Source organism: Cervus canadensis, chromosome 11 (assembly GCF_019320065.1).
Source record: "Cervus canadensis isolate Bull #8, Minnesota chromosome 11, ASM1932006v1, whole genome shotgun sequence".
Taxonomy (NCBI): domain Eukaryota; kingdom Metazoa; phylum Chordata; class Mammalia; order Artiodactyla; family Cervidae; genus Cervus; species Cervus canadensis.
This window is the reverse complement of record NC_057396.1, coordinates 4,994,247-5,013,834: the sequence shown is the minus strand read 5'-3', so window position 1 is coordinate 5,013,834 and position 19,588 is coordinate 4,994,247. Positions and strand designations below refer to the sequence as shown.

The 19,588-nt window shown below is 37.9% G+C and overlaps 1 protein-coding gene across 3 annotated transcripts; it reads left to right on the top strand.

The window, feature by feature from the left end:
- The first annotated feature begins 986 nt into the window (after positions 1-986).
- Positions 987-18,649, top strand: BIRC3 (baculoviral IAP repeat containing 3). Of its 3 annotated transcripts, none has more exons than XM_043481801.1 (9): positions 987-1,135; positions 3,750-6,965; positions 7,074-7,173; positions 8,780-8,858; positions 10,783-10,831; positions 12,391-12,633; positions 17,304-17,558; positions 17,815-17,856; positions 17,970-18,649. In XM_043481801.1, exons 2-9 carry the CDS (start codon positions 6,113-6,115, stop codon positions 18,161-18,163), a joined length of 1,815 nt encoding a protein of 604 aa, XP_043337736.1. In that variant the 5' UTR covers positions 987-1,135; positions 3,750-6,112; the 3' UTR covers positions 18,164-18,649. The 3 variants fall into 3 exon arrangements, with proteins under 3 accessions (XP_043337736.1, XP_043337737.1, XP_043337738.1); XM_043481802.1 differs by lacking the exon at positions 987-1,135 and adding an exon at positions 1,172-1,405; XM_043481803.1 differs by lacking the exon at positions 987-1,135 and adding an exon at positions 1,172-1,432.
- Positions 18,650-19,588: the final 939 nt, after the last annotated feature.

Sequence of the window (19,588 nt, the reverse complement as noted above, 5' to 3'; positions counted from 1 at the left end):
AAAATTTTGAACTAAGCAGGCTCAAAAATGAATCGAAATCTCCACATAAGTAAACTTAATCTTTTTTATATAGTTCCAGCTGGAAATCTGCTATGGACAGCCAAATCAGCTAACACAGAAGTTACCCCAGCTCATCCTGACTGTACTGCATCCTTGTTTCCACAGAAGAGTGAAGTACTAAGTAATATTACAGTTCTGCCTTTAGTGCTTGGTATCTTTTCTTGATTTACTGGAAGGCAGGAAAATCAGGTGAGCTCTCCCAATCCATTTGTTATCCTGGCATGCACTGTCTTTAGATACACGTGCTTAAACTGACTCCTTAGGCAGGAAATGTTGAGGAAAATATGACAGTGCAGTGAGACTCTGACTTCAGATTTCTATGAGGCTATCATGGTAGACATCTCCCCTGTGAAACTGAAGGCTACAAAGAGGAATTTGTTTTACAGCCAACTCCACCCTAGTTATAAAAACAACTAACCAACCAGAAAAAAAGAATTTTTTTTCACTAAATATAGTAATCTTTTAAATGACTAAAAATAAATTGAAAAGGAGATTCTTGTGATTTTTTTTTAACAAAACCCCTACATTTCCACTCATGCTTTACAATTAGAACAAAAAGTAAAAATAAATCAGAAAGCTTGCACAAAGTTTAATGTTTTATTACTTGGGGAGATGCACCTTTTCCAGTCAGGCTGACCAATGATCATCTTGCCCCCTCACAGATTATCAAGATTTCCTCTGGCCCACGAACAATGAAGCAAAGGTCTTTCAGTAAATGCCACGTCGATCCGCCCCGGTTAAGAAACAGTCACGCTTTCTGGGTCATGGAAATCCCCGAGTGGGTCTGCCAGGCCACTGATTAAGGGGAAGTGTGTGTGGTTATTACCGCTGGAGTTCCCCTAAGACTTCAGAGGAAAGCACCAGCTCACAAGCAAACCGCTGGGAGGAGTGCGGGACGCGGGGAGCGGGGAAGGGGCGGGGCGGGGTGGGGGCGGGGAAGACGGTTAAAAGGCCGCGGGAGCCTCCGGCCCGCCCCGAACGGCGGGGGCGACGGGTGGCGCCCGCCAGGTCTCGGCCGGCACATCCCCTCTGGCGCGCACCGGCGCGGGGCGGCAAGCCGGCGAACAGGACTGCGGTGAGTGAGCGTGCGCGCGCGCGTGCGCGCGACCCCCAGGGACGCCGCGCGGGAGGGGGCCGCGTCTGCGGCTCTTCCGGGGTCTCGCGAGCCGGCGCGGGATTAGAGTGCGAGCCCGGGCGGCCCTGACTGGCACGGCCGCGCTCCTCAGGCGGGTCTCCTCAGGCCGGTCCCCGCCGCCGCCGCAGCCCAGACTTGCCCTCCAGCTCTGGGGGCCGCCGGCTTTGGCCCTGCTTCGCCGACACTCGCTTTCCTTCCGCCTTCTGCCAGGTGTGCAGTTCCTGTTTTCCTTTTGCCGTGAGTCAGTGGAAGTGGGGGGTGTTTGACAGTTGTTTTAATGGATGGCCGGAAGGTACCACTGCAGGAGGGCATGGCGACCCACTCCCGAGTTCTCGCCTGGAGAATCCCCTGGACAGAGGAGCCTGGCGAGCCACAGCCATGGGGTCGCACAGAGCCGACTGGACTGAGCGACTAAGCCCAAGAGGTGTCACTGTCCTCAGTCGGTGCCAGACGGAGGAGTGTTCCCAAGTCGTGGCAGGAAAGAGCTGATTTTTGGTGTTTTCCTGGTAATCGGCCTGGAAAGCCTGTAGTGCTCTTAATCTAATTATTAAAGTGCTGGAGATATTTACCTGATGCTAAACTAACAGTATTATTAACTCTGTCATTATTTTTTGCTAACATTAGATGTTTCTAAGACCTAGTGTACTCAAAAACTCTCTCAAAAGACTTGACATGTGTCCTTCAGGTTTTTCACAGTCCTGCGAAGCAGTTGCCATATTTATCTCCACTGACAATGAGAAAACTCTGGGCTCAGGGAGATTTACTTGCCCAAGGTCACACCTCTGGTATGGGGAGACTGATGAGTATTGGAAACCGAAGATATCTGACTCCAAAGCCTGTACTAAACCATCATCTAGCAGACTTTGTAGTCATTAATGTAAAATTGATGTCCTTAATACCATGCAGATGAGGGTGCTGCGGTCCTTGAGGGGCTCGGTCAAGTTTGCTGACATTGACTTCTCCACAGAAACTCTGTCTTCATTGTATGCCAGACTGGATGGATGTGGGGCTAGGAGGATTGATACAGAGCTGCAGCACAGTTCTGCTGTGAAGGAGACCGCAGACTAGGGGGTGATGATTTAGGTATTTAGTTGTGTCCAACTCTTGCGACCCCATGGACTGTAACCTGCCAGGGTCTTCTGTCCATGGGATTCTCCAGGCAAGACTACTGGAGTGGGTTGTCATTTCTTTCTCCAGGGGATCTTCGCGACCCAGGAATGGAACCCGGGTCTCCTGCATTGCAAGCTGATTCTTTACGGACTGAGCTAGAGACAAAAGGCACACTTAACCTCCAGTATCAGAGACTTGGATGTGCTAAGTGTCCAAGAGGAAGAGATATCCAGTATCCCTGGCATCAGGGAGGTTGCCCACTAGAAGTGAAGAGTGAGAAGAGGTGTGATTGGGGTTGAGCCAATCTGAGAAGTAACCACTAGAAAGGAAAGAGGAATTCCAAGAGAGAAGCCAAGGAACTAGAACATTTGTTAGAGGAAGTGGGCCCCAGTGGCAGGTGTGAAAAATTCCACTGGTTTTGGGAAAGAAGCCATTGGTGTTACTCATATTGAGAGTGGTTTTCCCCAGGCATAGAAAACAAACTTACTGCTACCAAAAAGGAAGAAGGGGGAGGGATAAATTAGGAAGATAGGATTGACATATATACACTAGTCTCTCTCTATAAAATCAACAAGGACCTCCTGTATAGCACAGGAAACTATACTCATTATTTGTAATAAACTATAAAGGAAAAGAATCTCTGTATCAGAGTGCCAAATGGGAGAGCATGTACCCTCCCAAAAGGGTGCAGCCACTGCTTAGCACTAGCTTATTGTTGCCATCCGGGAATGTATGCCTAGCATAGTGAGATCTTTTGATATTTTTATGAGAGCATTGGGATCTAGAATGTCATGGAATCTCTTACTTCTTTTTGACTCTTCCACGTAACATGCAGGATCTTAATTCCCTGTCCGGGGACTGAACCCTTGCCCATTTAGTGGAAGTGTGGAGTCTTGACCACTGGGGAAGTCTGGAAATTTCTTACTTACAAAAGGTGTTGGTAATTAACTAAAACATTGAAAAATACAGTGATATTTTCCCAGGAAAAGTCTTACTTGGAAGGCTGGTGGAATTCAAATGAGGCATACAGATTAATTAATAGCACTGTTTCAATGTTAATTTCCTGGTTTCTGTAGTTACACTATGGTTATATAAGATGCTAATTTGGAGGAAGTTGAGTGCAGGATATGTGAAAACTCTTATGTTTACAAGTTTTCTCTCTATATAAATCAATTTCAAAGTAAAAAGTTTAAAAAATTAGTGAAATGCTGGAGTCTAATTCTGTGCAAGCCAAACATAATACCTCTGCTGGCCACCAGTCTGAGGCCTCTGGTTTTCATCTGGGAATTTTTGGCCTCTATAGTGGCTAGTACACCAACTTGTATATGGTAGACATTCAGTAAATACTAGTGCTTTGTTTTGGAAAAAATGTTTACAAAGTGATAATGGTGTAACATCTATGAATTATTTGACTTTTAAAACTGTCTTTTTTTTTTCTAAACAGGTTTTACAAAAGAGAGGAACTGTTCTACTTCTAGATTTTTTTCCAGTTTTTTCTATAAATCAAAACATCTGAAAATGGAGGCCTAAAACTCGTAAAAGGGACTTAGTCTGATCTGAGGGAGGTAGTTTTGTGCATGAATAAACAAAGTAGATAACTGGAGTTTTTGGTATCCAAAGAATGTTAATTTAAAAAATATGATCTAGTTATAAAAGGTATAATTACACAGTAATAATAGATTTGATTCTGAATTTGACTTGTGGATATAGAGAAATGATTGTGGCCGAGACATATTGTTGAAGTACTTTTTTTCAAAGTTGGCCAGGCAGTTTCCTACTGGCTGCTGTGTAGAATAGAAAAAAATTGTACCTGTGTTTGGTAAAGATTTAAAAATGAATGACAGTTATCTAGAACAAAGAGTTAATATTCAGCCTTCTGCTAAGTTAGAGAAATATGCATATAAAACCTTTGGCATGTTAAAAGATTTCTGCAGTGACAAAGAAATCTCAAAACCAAAACTTTTTGATCGGTACAACAAAATAAGAGTAAGTGTGAAAGATAAACGTGATGATTGGTAAAGAAATTAACCATTTCTAAGCCTATCGATATTTTGAAAGTAAAAAATTTAGTTTGTTCAAATGGGTTGTTATCTCTGAGAATAATTAGAACGAGAGTGATGGGTGGATGATTACTTTTTGGTACGTGAACAAACTGAATTCAGAAAGAAACACACACAGAGATAGTAGTAATAACACCAAGAGTTTTATATTTCAAAATAACACAAATAATATTATACATTTTATAACAATGTGTAAAATTATTGACTAATGAAAGGAATACTGAAGTTAAACAGAATAATTCACCTTTGAGGGAAATAATCACTGGTATTGAGATGTTTCTGATGCCACCTGGAAGGAAAGCGTTGAAATCTGCAGTAAAAAGCCTCAATATATGTAAGACCCAGGAAACATGCTTGCAAATCACTTGTGGAAGAACCATGATGGCTTGTTTATTGGTCATTACTGATACTATTGATGTAGACCTGCCTACTGGTAGCTAGTTTTAATTGAGAAATTCTGAATTTTGAGGTCTCTGCTGTTCAGAAGAAGTGGATTGTGACAAAGTAAATTTATTATGTTTTGTCAAGATAAATTCTGGTTCAAGGTATGCTATCTGTGAAATAGTTTCTGACCAAAGCCAAATTTTTTTAATTCATCTGGTTTTTTTTTTTTTTAGTTTATTATCCATCTTAGCTTGGAGACTCAGCACTCTGACTTTTGACTGTTTTTAAAAATAAATTCATTATCAGGAGATTTGATGTTGGCTCTCAACAGCATGGAACTGAGCCTAAAAGATCAAATGAGCAAATATACTCATCTCTGATAGTTTATTTGAAGTGGAATGTTTAATTTGCTAAGATCTAGAGGCATCACTATGACTCAGCAGTCAGGTACCTATCTATGGAAGTAATTATTTACTAAATCTTGAAACCAGGTCTTAAGATCTGTGAGCCAATTCTGATACTACTTTGGTTCTTCATCTGGAAGAAAATTTTGGATTGTTTTGTTCTCCCTATTAAAATGGTTGTAGGAAGAAAAATTAATTTGAGTAAGATTTAGGATATACTGCATTTCACTGAATCTAAGATATCATTGTTTGTAAAGCGTGCCATTATTTTATGTACCTTCTAGAAATAAAAATCCTGTTAATTAAAATGTGATATGCCATTGATTGTAAGATACCTCTCCATAACAGAGATATTGAAACATGTGCCTTAGAATCAGTGAAATATAATAATCCATTCTTTTCTTCTTTTGAGGTAGGTTTTATTTTACACTTTCTTTTCCCTGGCTCCAAAATTTCACAATTTAAAAAAAGCAGAATAAGTATAGTTTGAATATTTTTGTGTATATGGGACACTTAAGCAGCATAGCTTTCTGCCAAAACAAACTATGTGAGACATTTTATCTTCAGGCTGACTGAATGTCACTGAAGCATACTAGTGGAGAGGGTGACCTACCTGTGGAGACACCGGACACAAAATGGCATTTTGATGACATAACGCATTCTACATTTTTATGAAGGTTTTAATTTTCATCACAAGGTACTGTGTAGCATCATGTTTACGTTGTATATATCAAGAGTATGCAGAGGTGCAAGTTGTACATAACTGTCCCTTAAAATGTATCAGTATAGGATTTAGAATCTTGCCATGCTGTAATCCTAAATACATAGAAGAAAAAAGAATGAAAGATTTCCTGTTCTAAGTGTTCAGCCTAGTACTAAAATGAATAAAATCAAAAGCCATGCACAAAACTACCTCCCCAGAGAAAGACTAGTCCCTTTTCCTCCCCATCCATTTCATTATGAACATAGTAGAAAATAGCGTATTCTTATCAAATTTGATGAAGAGTGCCAACATGTTTGAACTGAAGTATGACTTTTCATGTGAGCTCTACCGAATGTCAACATATTCAACTTTCCCCGCCGGTGTTCCTGTCTCAGAAAGGAGTCTTGCTCGTGCTGGTTTTTATTACACTGGTGTGAATGACAAAGTCAAATGCTTCTGTTGTGGACTGATGCTGGATAACTGGAAACAAGGAGACAATCCTATTGAAAAGCATAAAAAGTTGTATCCTAGCTGTAGCTTTGTTCAGAATCTAAATTCAGTTAACGTTTCAGGAGCCTCTTCTCAGCCTACTTTTCCTTCTTCGTTAACAAATTCCACACATTCACTACTTCCCAGTTTGGAAAACAGTGGCTACTTCAGTGGCTCTTATTCAAGCTTTCCATCAAATCTTTTAAACTCTGGACCAAATCAAGATTTTTCTGCCTTGAGGATAAGTTCCTACCCTTGTGCAATGAATACTGAAAAAGCCAGATTACTTACCTTCCAGATGTGGCCGTTGACTTTTCTGTCACCAACAGACCTGGCAAAAGCAGGCTTTTACTACATAGGACCTGGAGACAGAGTGGCTTGCTTTGCCTGTGGTGGAACATTGAGCAATTGGGAACCAAAGGATGATGCTATGTCAGAACACCTGAGACATTTCCCCAGCTGTCCATTTTTAGGAAACCAGCTCCAAGGCACTTCAAGGTACACTGCTTCTAATCTGAGCATGCAGACATATGCAGCCCGCATTAAAACGTTCTGCAGCTGGCCCTCTAGTGTTCCAGTTCATCCTGAGCAGCTTGCAAGTGCAGGTTTTTATTATGTGGGTAAGAAGCTTAACCTGATAATTAAAAAAATATTCAACATGTTTATCTTATACATTTTAGTGGTAAAATTATATGGATTCATAAGTTTTGGTCCAAAATTAATTTTAGGTCACAGTGATGATGTGAAATGCTTTTGCTGTGATGGTGGACTGAGGTGTTGGGAATCTGGAGATGATCCATGGGTGGAACATGCCAAGTGGTTTCCACGGTAATTGTTTTGAGATTTTCTATGCACATGTGTGTAAGATGAGTTTTATGTGTGTAACTTAATCAACTGTTACTTTAGTCTGTCTTTGTTTAAAAAATACATTTGTGAATAAATCTAGGGAAGCTTACTTAGAAAAATAACTGCTTAAAAAGTTTTGGTGGAAATTTAAGATAAACAGTTCAGGATTTCTTTGTGTGTGTAATTAATATATATATATACATATATTAAAATAACATGCTCATTATAAACCCAAGTCACATACTATAGGAAAGTACAGAGAGAAAAAATTTAAATGTTGAGAAATCTCACCACCTAAAGATGACCACAGTTACTATTTTCATGAACATCCCTCCAGAGACATCTCAAATGTATAAAATTTTATATAAATTAGATACATGTACTATTTTGAAACTTTTCAGTCAATGTTATATCTTAAACGTATTTGCACTTGAACACTCAATAATATTAATTACCTATTACCAGGCACTGTTGTAGATATTTAATATAGTCGGTTGAACAAAATCAAAACTCCTGGTCTCATATGCTAAACTTATAGCAGGAGAAATCAAACAATTAATACAAGCTTCATAAATAAATTATATAGCATGTTGGAATATAATAAGTGCTTTGGATAAACAAAAAAAGAGAGATGGATGAAGGAGATCAGAAGTACCAGGCTGATTGCAAAATGAAACAGAGTCATCAGGGTAATTATAGATCCATTTCATCTGTTTTGGTCACTGCATAGCATTTTGCTGTCATGTCTTTTGATTATTCCATGCTTGTTTTCACTCCTTTTTAAATTGAAATCAGGTAGCCTTTAATTATATTTTTAATGGTCTTCTAATATTTATTAATGTTGATTACTAAATGTTTACATTATATAAGTTTTTAATACTAGTCTTCCCTTGTAACAACTTTGCACTCCCCAAATATTTCAGATTTCAAAAATTATGAAGATTAAAAGGAATACCTTTAAAAAACATAGACGTTTTTAAAAAGTGCTGCTAGCTTTCTATTGTAATTTTGTGAATATATAAAGAACTGATAATTTTGCTTTGATTGAGTCATGAATTCATTTTGTACTTAAATTCAATAATGGATATATATTATCTAGGAACTTCCAAACTTGTGAATGTCTGACGTACTAGAAAATGTTGTTCATCTTCCTCATTCTTTCTCTTTGTATATTTTCAGCTTTTAAACGTACATACATACATACAGTATCATTTATTAGGGAACTTTCTACCTTGTCTCCTTGTTATTAGTGTTCAGAGTGTTTTTAGAAATCTTGGAAGTTGAAAAGAGCAGCTGGGAACTCAGAATGGAGACAGCCTTGCTTCTCTCAGTAGACTTGAGAGCCTCAGGACCTCTACCTGCCTCAGCCTTGGCTGATTACCAGTTACAGCCCTCCTCTTGCTGATATTTTGCTTTTGACTGCATTATCTCTTACCACTTCCTATATGCTAAATGAATAGTCAAGTGGTTATAATTGTGCTTATGTTCATTTGAAATATTTACCAGGCTACAAATGGCCAGATTAAAATAACCAGATTTAAATTTGTTTAAATTGAAATAACCAGATTTAATTTTGTTTACATTTTAGGTGTGAGTACTTAATACAAATTAAAGGACAAGAGTTCATCAGTCGAGTTCAAGCCAGTTACCCTCATCTACTTGAACAGGTAAGGGACAGTTTTTTAAAATCATTTGTTAAATTGACTTTCTGATAAATTGCTTTCTGATAATTACAGAGAGTAGATTTTAGTGAAAAGATAAGAATCACTTTAAAAGTACACTTTCTTTTTTCAACACCCGGCATGATCTTAGAGAGTGCTCACTTCAGTTCAGTTCAGTCGCTCAGTCGTGTCCGAATATTTGTGACCCCATGAACCGCAGCACGCCAGGCCTCCCTGTCCATCACCAACTGCCGGAGCCTACCCAAACTCATGTCCATTGAGTTGGTGATGCCATCCAACCATCTCATCCTCTGTTGTCCCCTTCTCCTCGTGCCCTCAGTGTTTCCCAACATCAGGGTCTTTTCCAATGAGTCAGCTCTTCACATCAGGTGGCCAAAGTATTGGGGTTTCAGCTTCAACATCAGTCCTTCCAGTGAACACCCAGGATTGATCTCCTTTAGGATGGACTGGTTGTATCTCCTTGCAGTATAGGGGAATCTCAAGAGTCTTCTCCAACACCACAGTTCAAAAGCATCAATTCTTTGGCACTCAGCTTTCTTTATAGTTCAACTCTCACATCCATACATGACTACTGGAAAAACCATAACCTTGACTAGACGGACCTTTGTTGACAAAATAATGTCTCTGCTTTTTAATATGCTGTCTGGATTGGTCATAACTTTGCTTCCAAGGAGTAAGCGTCTTTTAATTTCATGGCTGCAGTCACCATCTGCAGTGATTTTGGAGCCCCCCAAAAGAAAGCCTGTCACTGTTTCCCCATCTGTTTGCCATGAAGTGATGGGACCAGATGCCATGATCTTAGTTTTCTGAATGTTGAGTTTTAAGCCAACTTTTTCACTTTCATCAAGAGGCTCTTTAGTTCTTCACTTTCTGCCATAAGGGTGGTGTCATCTGCATATCTGAGGTTGTTGATACTTCTCCCGGCAATCTTGATTCCAGCTTGTGCTTCATCCAGTCGAGCATTTCTCATGATGTACTCTGCATATAAGTTAAATAAGCAGGGTGACAATATTCAGCCTTGACGTACTCCTTTCCCAATTTGGAACCAATCTGTTGTTCCATGTCCAGTTCTAACTGTTGCTTCCTGACCTGCATACAGGTTTCTCAAGAGGCAGGTCAGGTGCTCTGGTATTCTCATCTCTTGCAGAATTTTCCAGTTTATTATGTCCACACAGTCAAAGGCTTTGGCATAGTCAATAAATAGTAGAGAATGCTACTCTTTGGATAACAGCAGATCCAAAATTAGAAACCTTCTGAAAAATAATATTTATGTTTCTGAATATTACTCTAATAAAGTTTTAATAAATTAAATTACTTGAGGAAAAAATTGAATAGGTAGTAGCATTTAAGTTACACTCTATATCAACATGATGATGAGTTATATATTTATATATATATATTTATATACTCTCTCTATATATATTTGTATATTATATAAATTTTTCTTAAAAAGGGTTTGAGGAAGATAATTGTATTGCTCTTTCTAATCTTCCCAGAAAAGCAAATAAGAACTTATAGAATAGCTTGAGAGTCAAACACTTCCTAGCCATGGTCAATGGAACTAATATTAGATCCAGCTTATCCCAAGGAAACACCCAGAAAATGGAAGATCTTTGGGATAATAGGTTAACAATGATTGTCTGGTAGATCACTGAAAAGGTATAATCCTTTTTGTGCCTTATTGAAAATGAGTTTTATTTGTTAATACATACACACATGAAGAAAGTCTTACTAGTTTATGGCCTACAGAATTGCTGTTGAATGTAAATAAGATTCTGCTTTTGACATAAAAAACCATGTTGCCAATAAACAATTTGGTTTGCAATAAATTGAATAAGTCTCTTGATTAATTTTTATTGCAATGAACAAGATAAAATTTACATTTTAATTTATGTACCTTTTTTTGTAGCTGTTGTCTACTTCAGACAATCCAGAAGATGAAAATACAGAGTCACCAAGTATGTATACTAATAATAATTGCTACATTTAAATACTAGAACCATTTGATACTGTTAAGATTGAAAGCTGATAATTACATAATATACATTTATGTTATGATTTATAATTTACAATGAATTTTCAAATACACATAATATTTTTTAAACCTTAGTGCATATCATAATTGCCTGAGGAACTCCAAAAAAATATAGATTTCTAGTCTCACTTTAACCCTACTGAATCGAATCATAGTATCTAAAAGTGGGGCCTGACTGTTTTAACAAACTACATACATCCAGTTTTCAGACCAGTGTTGGAACAGGTGCACTATGACATTAGATTGCATACATATTATTTCTATGAAATGGAGAGAGTAGAAAATAATATTCCCAATTTTTCAATAAGGACTTGGAAGCTCAGAGAGGTTAAGTGACCTGTCCATCACCTCAACCTAAAAGATGATAGAGCCAATATTTGAATAAGCCCTTCTCCATTATCTAGTGTTAAATTCAATTCAATAAATATTTGTTGTGCTTCTGCTGTTCTGAGAAACGAATAAAGAACAGAATAAATGTAACACCTTTTCTCTTGAGCTACTAGTCTGAGGGATACAGGAAAATACATGGATAGGATAATGGTGCAGAAAATAAAGTGGGCTCTGAGAGCACATGTGGGACAATTAGCCCAGACTTGGAAGATCAGAAAAGCCTTTCCAGAAGAAGTATTTGTCTTAGAACAGAAGCTACTGAAGAATGAAAGTTAACAAAGTAACAAAGGGAGGAAAAGAATATTCTCGGCAGAGACAACAGCACGTGAAAGACTTAAGTGACAAAGGAGAACAGGCACATTAGAAGAACTGAACAAACTTTTGTATGGATAGAAGTAGGATTTGTGAACAGATAAATGAATGAGACAGGCTGGCTTAACAGTGGTCAGCACAATAGGCAGAATTTGACCCAGCAGCTGTCAGTTTGTGACTTCTGGGCTAGAAGGCAAATGAGTAAGTGGCAAGTGATGAGGCTGAAGGGATTAGGGTCCATACTGTGTAAGATCTTATAAGGCACAATTGAATGTTACCTTAAAAGCAAAGGAATTGTGGATGGAATTTATAGAAATTCAGATTTGTGGTTTTAAAAAGTCATTCTGATTACAATATTGAGAATAAATTAGATAGGAACAGTATTGTAGAAGGCCACTGCAGTAATAGGGATGAGTGATGACAATTGGCCTATTTCAAAATTATATAAAACATTTTTAATTTAGAAAGCTCATTTGTTCATTCAACTTGGGGAAAAAAGAATCTCAATACTGGTTGGGATGATCCACCAGCACCAACATTCTATTTCTTTCTCCCACTTACAGTTATGCCAGATAATGCATATTTTGTATCTGAATACAGTGTTCCATATTCCTATTTTAGTGACTGAACATGTATATCATTATTTTAAATTTACGAAAGGTAGTACAAAAATAGTACCTGCATATTTCCTGGGCCTTATGTTTTTGATATTGTAACAAGTTGCAATTAAGAATATATACAAACTCTCCCATAATGTGTTAAATTCCTTATTTCATACAGTTATTCATTTTGGACCTGGAGAAAACCATTCAGAAGATTCAGTCATGATGAATACACCTGTGGTTAAAGCTGCTTTGGAAATGGGCTTTAGTAGAAGGCTGGTAAAGCAGACAGTTCAGAGTAAAATCCTAATAACTGGAGAGAATTATAAAACCATCAGTGATCTTGTATTAGATTTACTTAATGCAGAAGATGAAATAAGGGAAGAGGAGAAAGAAAGAGCAACTGAGGAAAAAGAATCAGGTACACATATTTATTTATAGTCTCTATTTCCATAAGGATGCCACTGTATGTTATTTTTTTTTGTATTTTTTTTTGTATATGTTATTGACAATATACTCATTAATCCAATTGGATTTTAAGTTCAGTCTTCTACGTTTGAATTTTGCAAACTTTCTTCACATTAAAATATATTTGATTGCTTATTAGTAAATTGAAATTGTATATATTGAGTGAAAGCAAATTTTCCTGCCTTTGCTTAATTTCTGTTTTTACTCTGAATAATTGATTGTGTATATAACTATTCATGGCACATTAAAAAAAAAAGTTTTGTTTTTTTAAAAATGTTTGGCTGCACTGGGTCTTCCTTGGGCTTCTAGTTGTGGTGCCCGGCTTCTCGTTGCAGTGTCTTCTCCTCCTGTGGAGCATGGACTCTGTGGCACTCGAGCTTCAGCAGTTGCAGCTCTCGAGCTTCAGAGTGCATGCGTAGTAGTTGTGGTGTGCAGGCTTAGTTGCTCCTTGGCGTGGGCCGTCTTCCCAGACCAGGGCTTGGACCAGCGTCCCCGGCACCACAAGGCGGATTCTTAACCGCTGGCCCACCAGGGAAGCCATGGCACAGTTTTGATCCCAGACTAGTTGCTCACTCCTCGTTGCTGTAAATTGGGGTGGGATCAGGGACAACTGTTAATAGTAGCATAACAGTGTGTCTCAACCTCTGACTAAAAAGTGATGTACAAATTATCATTAAGTTTCCTATTTGCCCACACAAGATCTGAGTTCCCCTTTGGAGTGTCTTAGTGCCGGGATACTGTTTCACATTCTCTCAAGACAAGTTGCCTATGACCTTACCTGCTAGCCATGTGTTCTCCTTGTTACCTCTGCTCTGTTGCTCTACAGAAAACCCTCTCTTCTCATCATCTTCATTCTCATCTGGTTGCTCTGCTTCCATCATCACTTTGGCCTGGACAAGGAGAAATGTTGATCTCTCCTTTGCCACTCTTTCTGAAGCGTGGACTAGATCCAGGAGTCCTTTCAACACAGCCGAAAACAGACTACAACTCTTAACAAGCTCTTACTGGAGATTTAGGAATCACAGAAGGACATTATATCGCACATGGCAATTGACAGCTATAACTGTATGTGTGCTCTCTTGGTGCTCCTTATCCCCATCCTCATGAATCTCTCTGCCTAGCTCCTGATTCATCTCTTTGTAGCTCTGGCCAGTTGACACAAATGACTAGGAAAGTCTCAAGCAAGGCTCAGTTCAGTTCAGTCGTTCAGTCATGTCCGACTCTTTGTGACCCCATGGACTATAGCACACCAGGCCTCCCTGTCCATCACCAACTCCCAGAGGTTGCTCAAACTCAATTCTATTGAGTCGGTGATGCCATCCAACCATCTCATCCTCTGTCATCCCCTTCTCCTCCTGCCTTCAATCTTTCTCAGCATCAGGGTCTTTGCAAATGAGTCAGTTCTTCGCATCAGGTGGCCAAAGTGTTGGAGTTTCAGCTTCAACATCAGTCCTTCCAATAAATGTTCAGGACTGATTTCCTTTAGGATGGACTAGTTGAATCTCCTTGCAGTCCAAGGGACTCTGAAGAGTCTTCTCCAACACCACCATTCAAAAATATCAATTCTTTGGTGCTCAGCTTTCTTTATAGTTCAACTCTCACATCCATACATGACTACTGGAAAAACCATAGCTTTGACTAGACGGACCTTTGTTGGCAAAGTACTGTCTCTGCTTTTTAATATGCTGTCTAGGTTGGTCATAACTTACCTTCCAAGGTGCAAGCGTCTTTTAATTTCATGGCTGCAGTCACCATCTGCAGTGATTTTGGAGCCTCCCAAAAGAAAGCCTGTCACTGTTTCCATTGTTTGCCCATCTGTTTGCCGTGAAGTGATGGGACCAGATGCCATGATCTTAGTTTTCTGAATGTTAAGCTTTAAGCCAACTTTTTCACTCTCTTTCACGTTCATCAAGAGGCTCTTTAGTTCTTCACTTTCTGCCATAAGGGTGGTGTCATCTGCATATCTGAGGTTATTGATATTTCTGCCGGCAATCTTGATTCCAGCTTGTGCTTCATCCAGTCGAGCATTTCTCATGATGTACTCTGCATATAAGTTAAATAAGCAGGGTGACAATATTCAGCCTTGATGTACTCCTTTCCCAATTTGGAACCAATCTGCTGTTCCATGTCCAGTTCTAACTGTTGCTTCTTGACCTGCATACGGATTTCTCAGGAGGCCCTCAAATATCCACAAAGCCCGGAATGAGAAAGGTTTGCACCCCTGCCCTTGTCCATGGCCATCTGAGACCTCTTTCTTCCCAGGATGGTTGACTGTGAGATTGTCCCCTCCATTCCTGGATAAATCTAGCCCTGGCCAACCCAGATAGACACCAAATCGTAGTGATACAGCATCCTCTATTTAACAAAGTGTGACTTACTTATTCAGTTGTACATGTCACCAGTATAGCAGTAGTATAGTCCAAATTTATCTTTGCCCAGCCTTACCGAGTTCTCTTTTTCATTTTAAAGGGAAGATAAGGCTGCATGTCCTTCCTGTAGTTGTCACATTCTTAACACTGGTTGTCAGTGAGCAACTGCTTAAAGAAGAGAACCCTCATCTCCACAACTGTTTAAAAACCCTATGAAGTCTAAAGCCATCCAGCTATAAAATACTTATTTTTCTTCAAAAAAAAATAACAGTTTCCAGATGACTCCAAGTCAATGGTATAAGATAACTTGCTTTGTCAAAAAGATCTAGTAACTTCTCAGCTCGCTGCTGTGGCTACAGTACCTAACACAGTGTCTGCAGTCTGTGCCCAAGAAATTTTGAATGACAATGAGAATTCTTATGTTTCTGTTACTAATTAATTTCTAGTTTCCCAGAATGGTAGGTGAGTGATTTCTTTACAAATGTGCAATTAAAGAGGCAACTTAGGATATTTTTTTCCAGAATAAAAGAATAGTATGTTTCAAAGGTATATTCAAGTCTTTACTTTCTTATAAGCCATAATATAGCCTATGACTTTGAAGTGAGACTATTTCCCTCAGTCAGTAGCAGTCTAATTTTGGAAATCTTAAGAATTTCAGAGAACTTATTAGTTTAAATAAAATGTAATTAGAAAAATAAAAAACTTTAAAATGAATATACTTCAATATAAAATTATATTTTAATTTTCTAATATATCACTACTTCTTAATCATAGATTACTTAACAATATGGTAAATTCTGATTCTCCCATCCCTCTGCTGTAATCTACTTCAAACTTCTTTGTTTCTACTGCTCTTTAAATTTCTGAGCCCTGGTCATTCATTTATTCAGCAGGTATGTGTGGAACATTGACATTTTACCAGACACTGTTTTGTTCATTTTCTCATTTATTTTCAGAGCTTCAATCCTCTTCTAAATGTGTATCTTCAGCCTGGACCATCTGACTAGGCACTAGTTAAACAGTGTTCCTTGTTAAATGGTTTTATTTACATGTCCTATTTGATAGAGTCAGAGTTTCTAAAGTCTATCAATCATCTCCCCTCAAATAATCCTTCTTTAGACAACTCAACTTCTCTTTTTATTTTGTAGTAAAGCTTAATGGATCATGGTAGAACTATATGATGGTTAATTAACAAACCTAGATTCATAAGTCATATTCCAAAAAGACAATACAATTGCAGAGTTTCAAATATAAAATATTTTACTAGTAGATACAAAATCTAGATTTTTAAGGAGAATAAAGTGATCCTTTAGCACAGGAAGGTGTGACAAGTAGGATTTGTTTTTCAAAATGTTAGTACCATTTCCCCATTGTTATAAAATATTGAGCTAATGGTGATATCATGTATAATTTGGGGAAATAATTAATAATTAAATGGAATTTTAAAGAAGTTTTATTGGTAACTGATAATTTAAGAAAAAACCTGTCATTTTAATTCTCTTGATTTTGCCTTTCCCCACTTGGACTAGATTGGATTGAAATTTCAATTTCATTTGGCTTTAAGGTTTATTTGGTTAAAGGATTAGCAGTATTGCAGAATTGTTGAGAGCAGAGATTATGACACCAAATTGCCTTGGTTTGACTTTTGCTAGTTTTATGTACTTTAGCAATTTACTTACTTCATTGTGCATCTGTTTTCTCATCTACTAAATAAGGATGCTAGTGAAAGTCATTCAGTCCTGTCCGACTCTTTGTGACTCCATGAACTATACAGTTCATGGAATTCTCCAGGCTAGAATACTGGAGTAGGTAGCCTTTCCCTTCTCCAAAAGATCTTCCCAACCCAGGGATCGAATCCAGGTCTCCCACATTGCAAGTGGATTCTTTACTAGCTGAGCCACAAGGGAAGCCCAAGAATACTGGAGTGGATAGCCTATCCCTTCTCCAGCAGATCTTCCCAACCCAGAAATCAAACCAGGGTCTCCTGCATTGCAAGAGGATTCTTTATTGACTGAGCTGGGCTGTGTAAAGATGAAATGAGTTAATACATATGAAGTGCCTACCACAGTGCTCAGCATTAGTTCTTATTATAAGTAGAGTTATTTTCTACTTTGGTACTGCCAAGCTAGCAATCAACTTCAGTGCTAACTGATACTGAATTATGGTTGTTTTCATTCAGTTATATGTGTATATGTGGAAGGAGGTTTGTGGGCAGAATTTGAATGTGATTATGTTTGTGTTCTTTTCTATAAAGATGACCTGTCATTAATCCGGAAGAATAGAATGGCACTTTTTCAACATTTGACTTGTGTGTTTCCAATTCTGGATAATCTCCTAACTGCCAGAGTGATTAGTGAACAAGAACATGATGTTATTAAACAGAAAACACAAACGTCTTCACAAGCAAGAGAACTGATTGATACTATTTTAGTGAAAGGAAATGTTGCAGCCACCATATTCAAAAACTCTTTACAAGAAATTGATCCCATGTTATACAAGCGTTTATTTGGTGAGTGCTGAAAAATTACTTTTGAAACTTTATAGGTCAATTGAAAATATGCTCATATTAATAATTTGTGATTACTGAAAATAACTTAATTTGTAAACTAGTAATTGTACAAAAAGGCTTTCATTGCCTTGACATTATGAAAATTATTTATAGTGTTTGGCCAGAGTCCAAACTGTTAGTTTAAAAATATATATTCTGTCACTGAATATTGTTAACCTTATTTGTAATTGTAATGTTTTTGCTTTTGCTTCCTTAGTGCAACAAGACATAAAATACATTCCTACAGAAAATGTTTCAGGTAAAATATTAATAATTTAAACCAGAAGAAAACATTATTTTTTATTTTCTTGGCTTTTCATTGGAGGAGAAGCAGCAAATTGCCTTTTAATAACATTTTTTCTGTCTTCTTAGATTTACCAGTGGAAGAACAATTGAGGAGACTACAAGAAGAAAGAACATGTAAAGTGTGTATGGACAAAGAAGTGTCCATAGTGTTTATTCCTTGCGGTCATCTAGTAGTTTGCAAAGACTGTGCCCCTTCTCTAAGAAAATGCCCTATTTGTAGAGGTACAATCAAGGGTACAGTTCGTACATTTCTTTCATGAAGAAGATCTAAAACTCTGTCTAAACTTATACTAGAATTAATGGATGAAATATATTATAATTTTAACTTTGATACTATTTTGGTTTCTTTAAGATTTTTTATTTATCTGTAACTCAGAAGATTTTGTTTTATATAAATATATTTATATAAATATATCTAAAATATGAACATGCATATTTTATATAGCAGGGAATGATGGGCTTTTGTTCTTATGAACAAAATACAGGGATAGCACTATAAGCACAATTCTAAATTAAAATTTCAGCATTATTGAAATTGTAAGTGATGTAAAATTTAAGCTTTTGAACAGACCTTTCCGAATTTTGCATATTTTTTAGTTGTATTAAGAATCAGGAACACATTCTCTTGCTTTTTCCATCAATGTCCTATACATAGAAGGTCTTGATATTTGTTGAATGACTTTTTAGGACATAATGTTTTTGTAAAGAATTCCATGAGGAACATTTTAATAAAGCAATCAAAATTACTGTTGTTCTTGATACCTTCATTTCTGTGATATCAGATAGTGTGCTGACTCCCACGCTCCTTCCCTACCTCCCTAAGACCTTTTGAATGTTGAGCTCTGCTTTAGATCCCTCTCTGTAAGGTGCTTCTTCATTTGTACTTGTAGAACACAGCGGTCAGCCACAGCTGGCTTTAATCCATAGGATTTTACAGGATGTCTGAGTCAAAATCAGATATCCTCCCATTAAGTTTGTTTATTTATTTGTCTGTTGGTTTATTCAGGAAGTCTCATGCCTGTCCTGCCTATTGGGAAAGACCCCTAGTTTTATTCTCACCACTTTGATATTAATTCTGGGATTTGAGAAGTACACTGGTAGCAGTGTTTGGAATGAACAGCTTGTAAGTCAATTTGTTCTGCTCTGCCAGTGCAGAAAGATTTCCTCCTTTACATTACGTCTTGGTACTCTGTGTGTCCAGTTCATAATTCTCTAGCCTTTGTTTCCTGTAGAGTTTTTAGGGCTTTAAAACCAGAAGTGACTCTGTAATTCAGAATAGTCTTGGAGAGACAAGCGAAAAAGCCAGTCATCTAAACTAGTTCTAAATGGCTGCTAGAGTTCCATAGAGAGAAAGCTTAGGAACCAAGTAAGAGGGGAGATTCCGTCTCTTCAGGCTGTTGCTGGGAGGCTGCTTATGATGCCGCTGATTTTGCATCTTTGTTTGAATATTAAGTTGGCTAGCCTCATGCTAACCACAGTGTCCTGCAGGGGTGCGAGGCTGAATCAGTTGGATTATTCCTTAAATGATTTGTGGTGGTGTTCAGTTGCTCAGTCGTGTCCAACTCTTAGCGACCCCGTGGACTGCAGCACCGCAGGCTTACCTGTCCTTCACTGTCTTCTGCAGCTTGCTCAAACTCATGTCTACTGAGTTAGTGATGCCATTCAACCATCTCATCCTCCGTTGC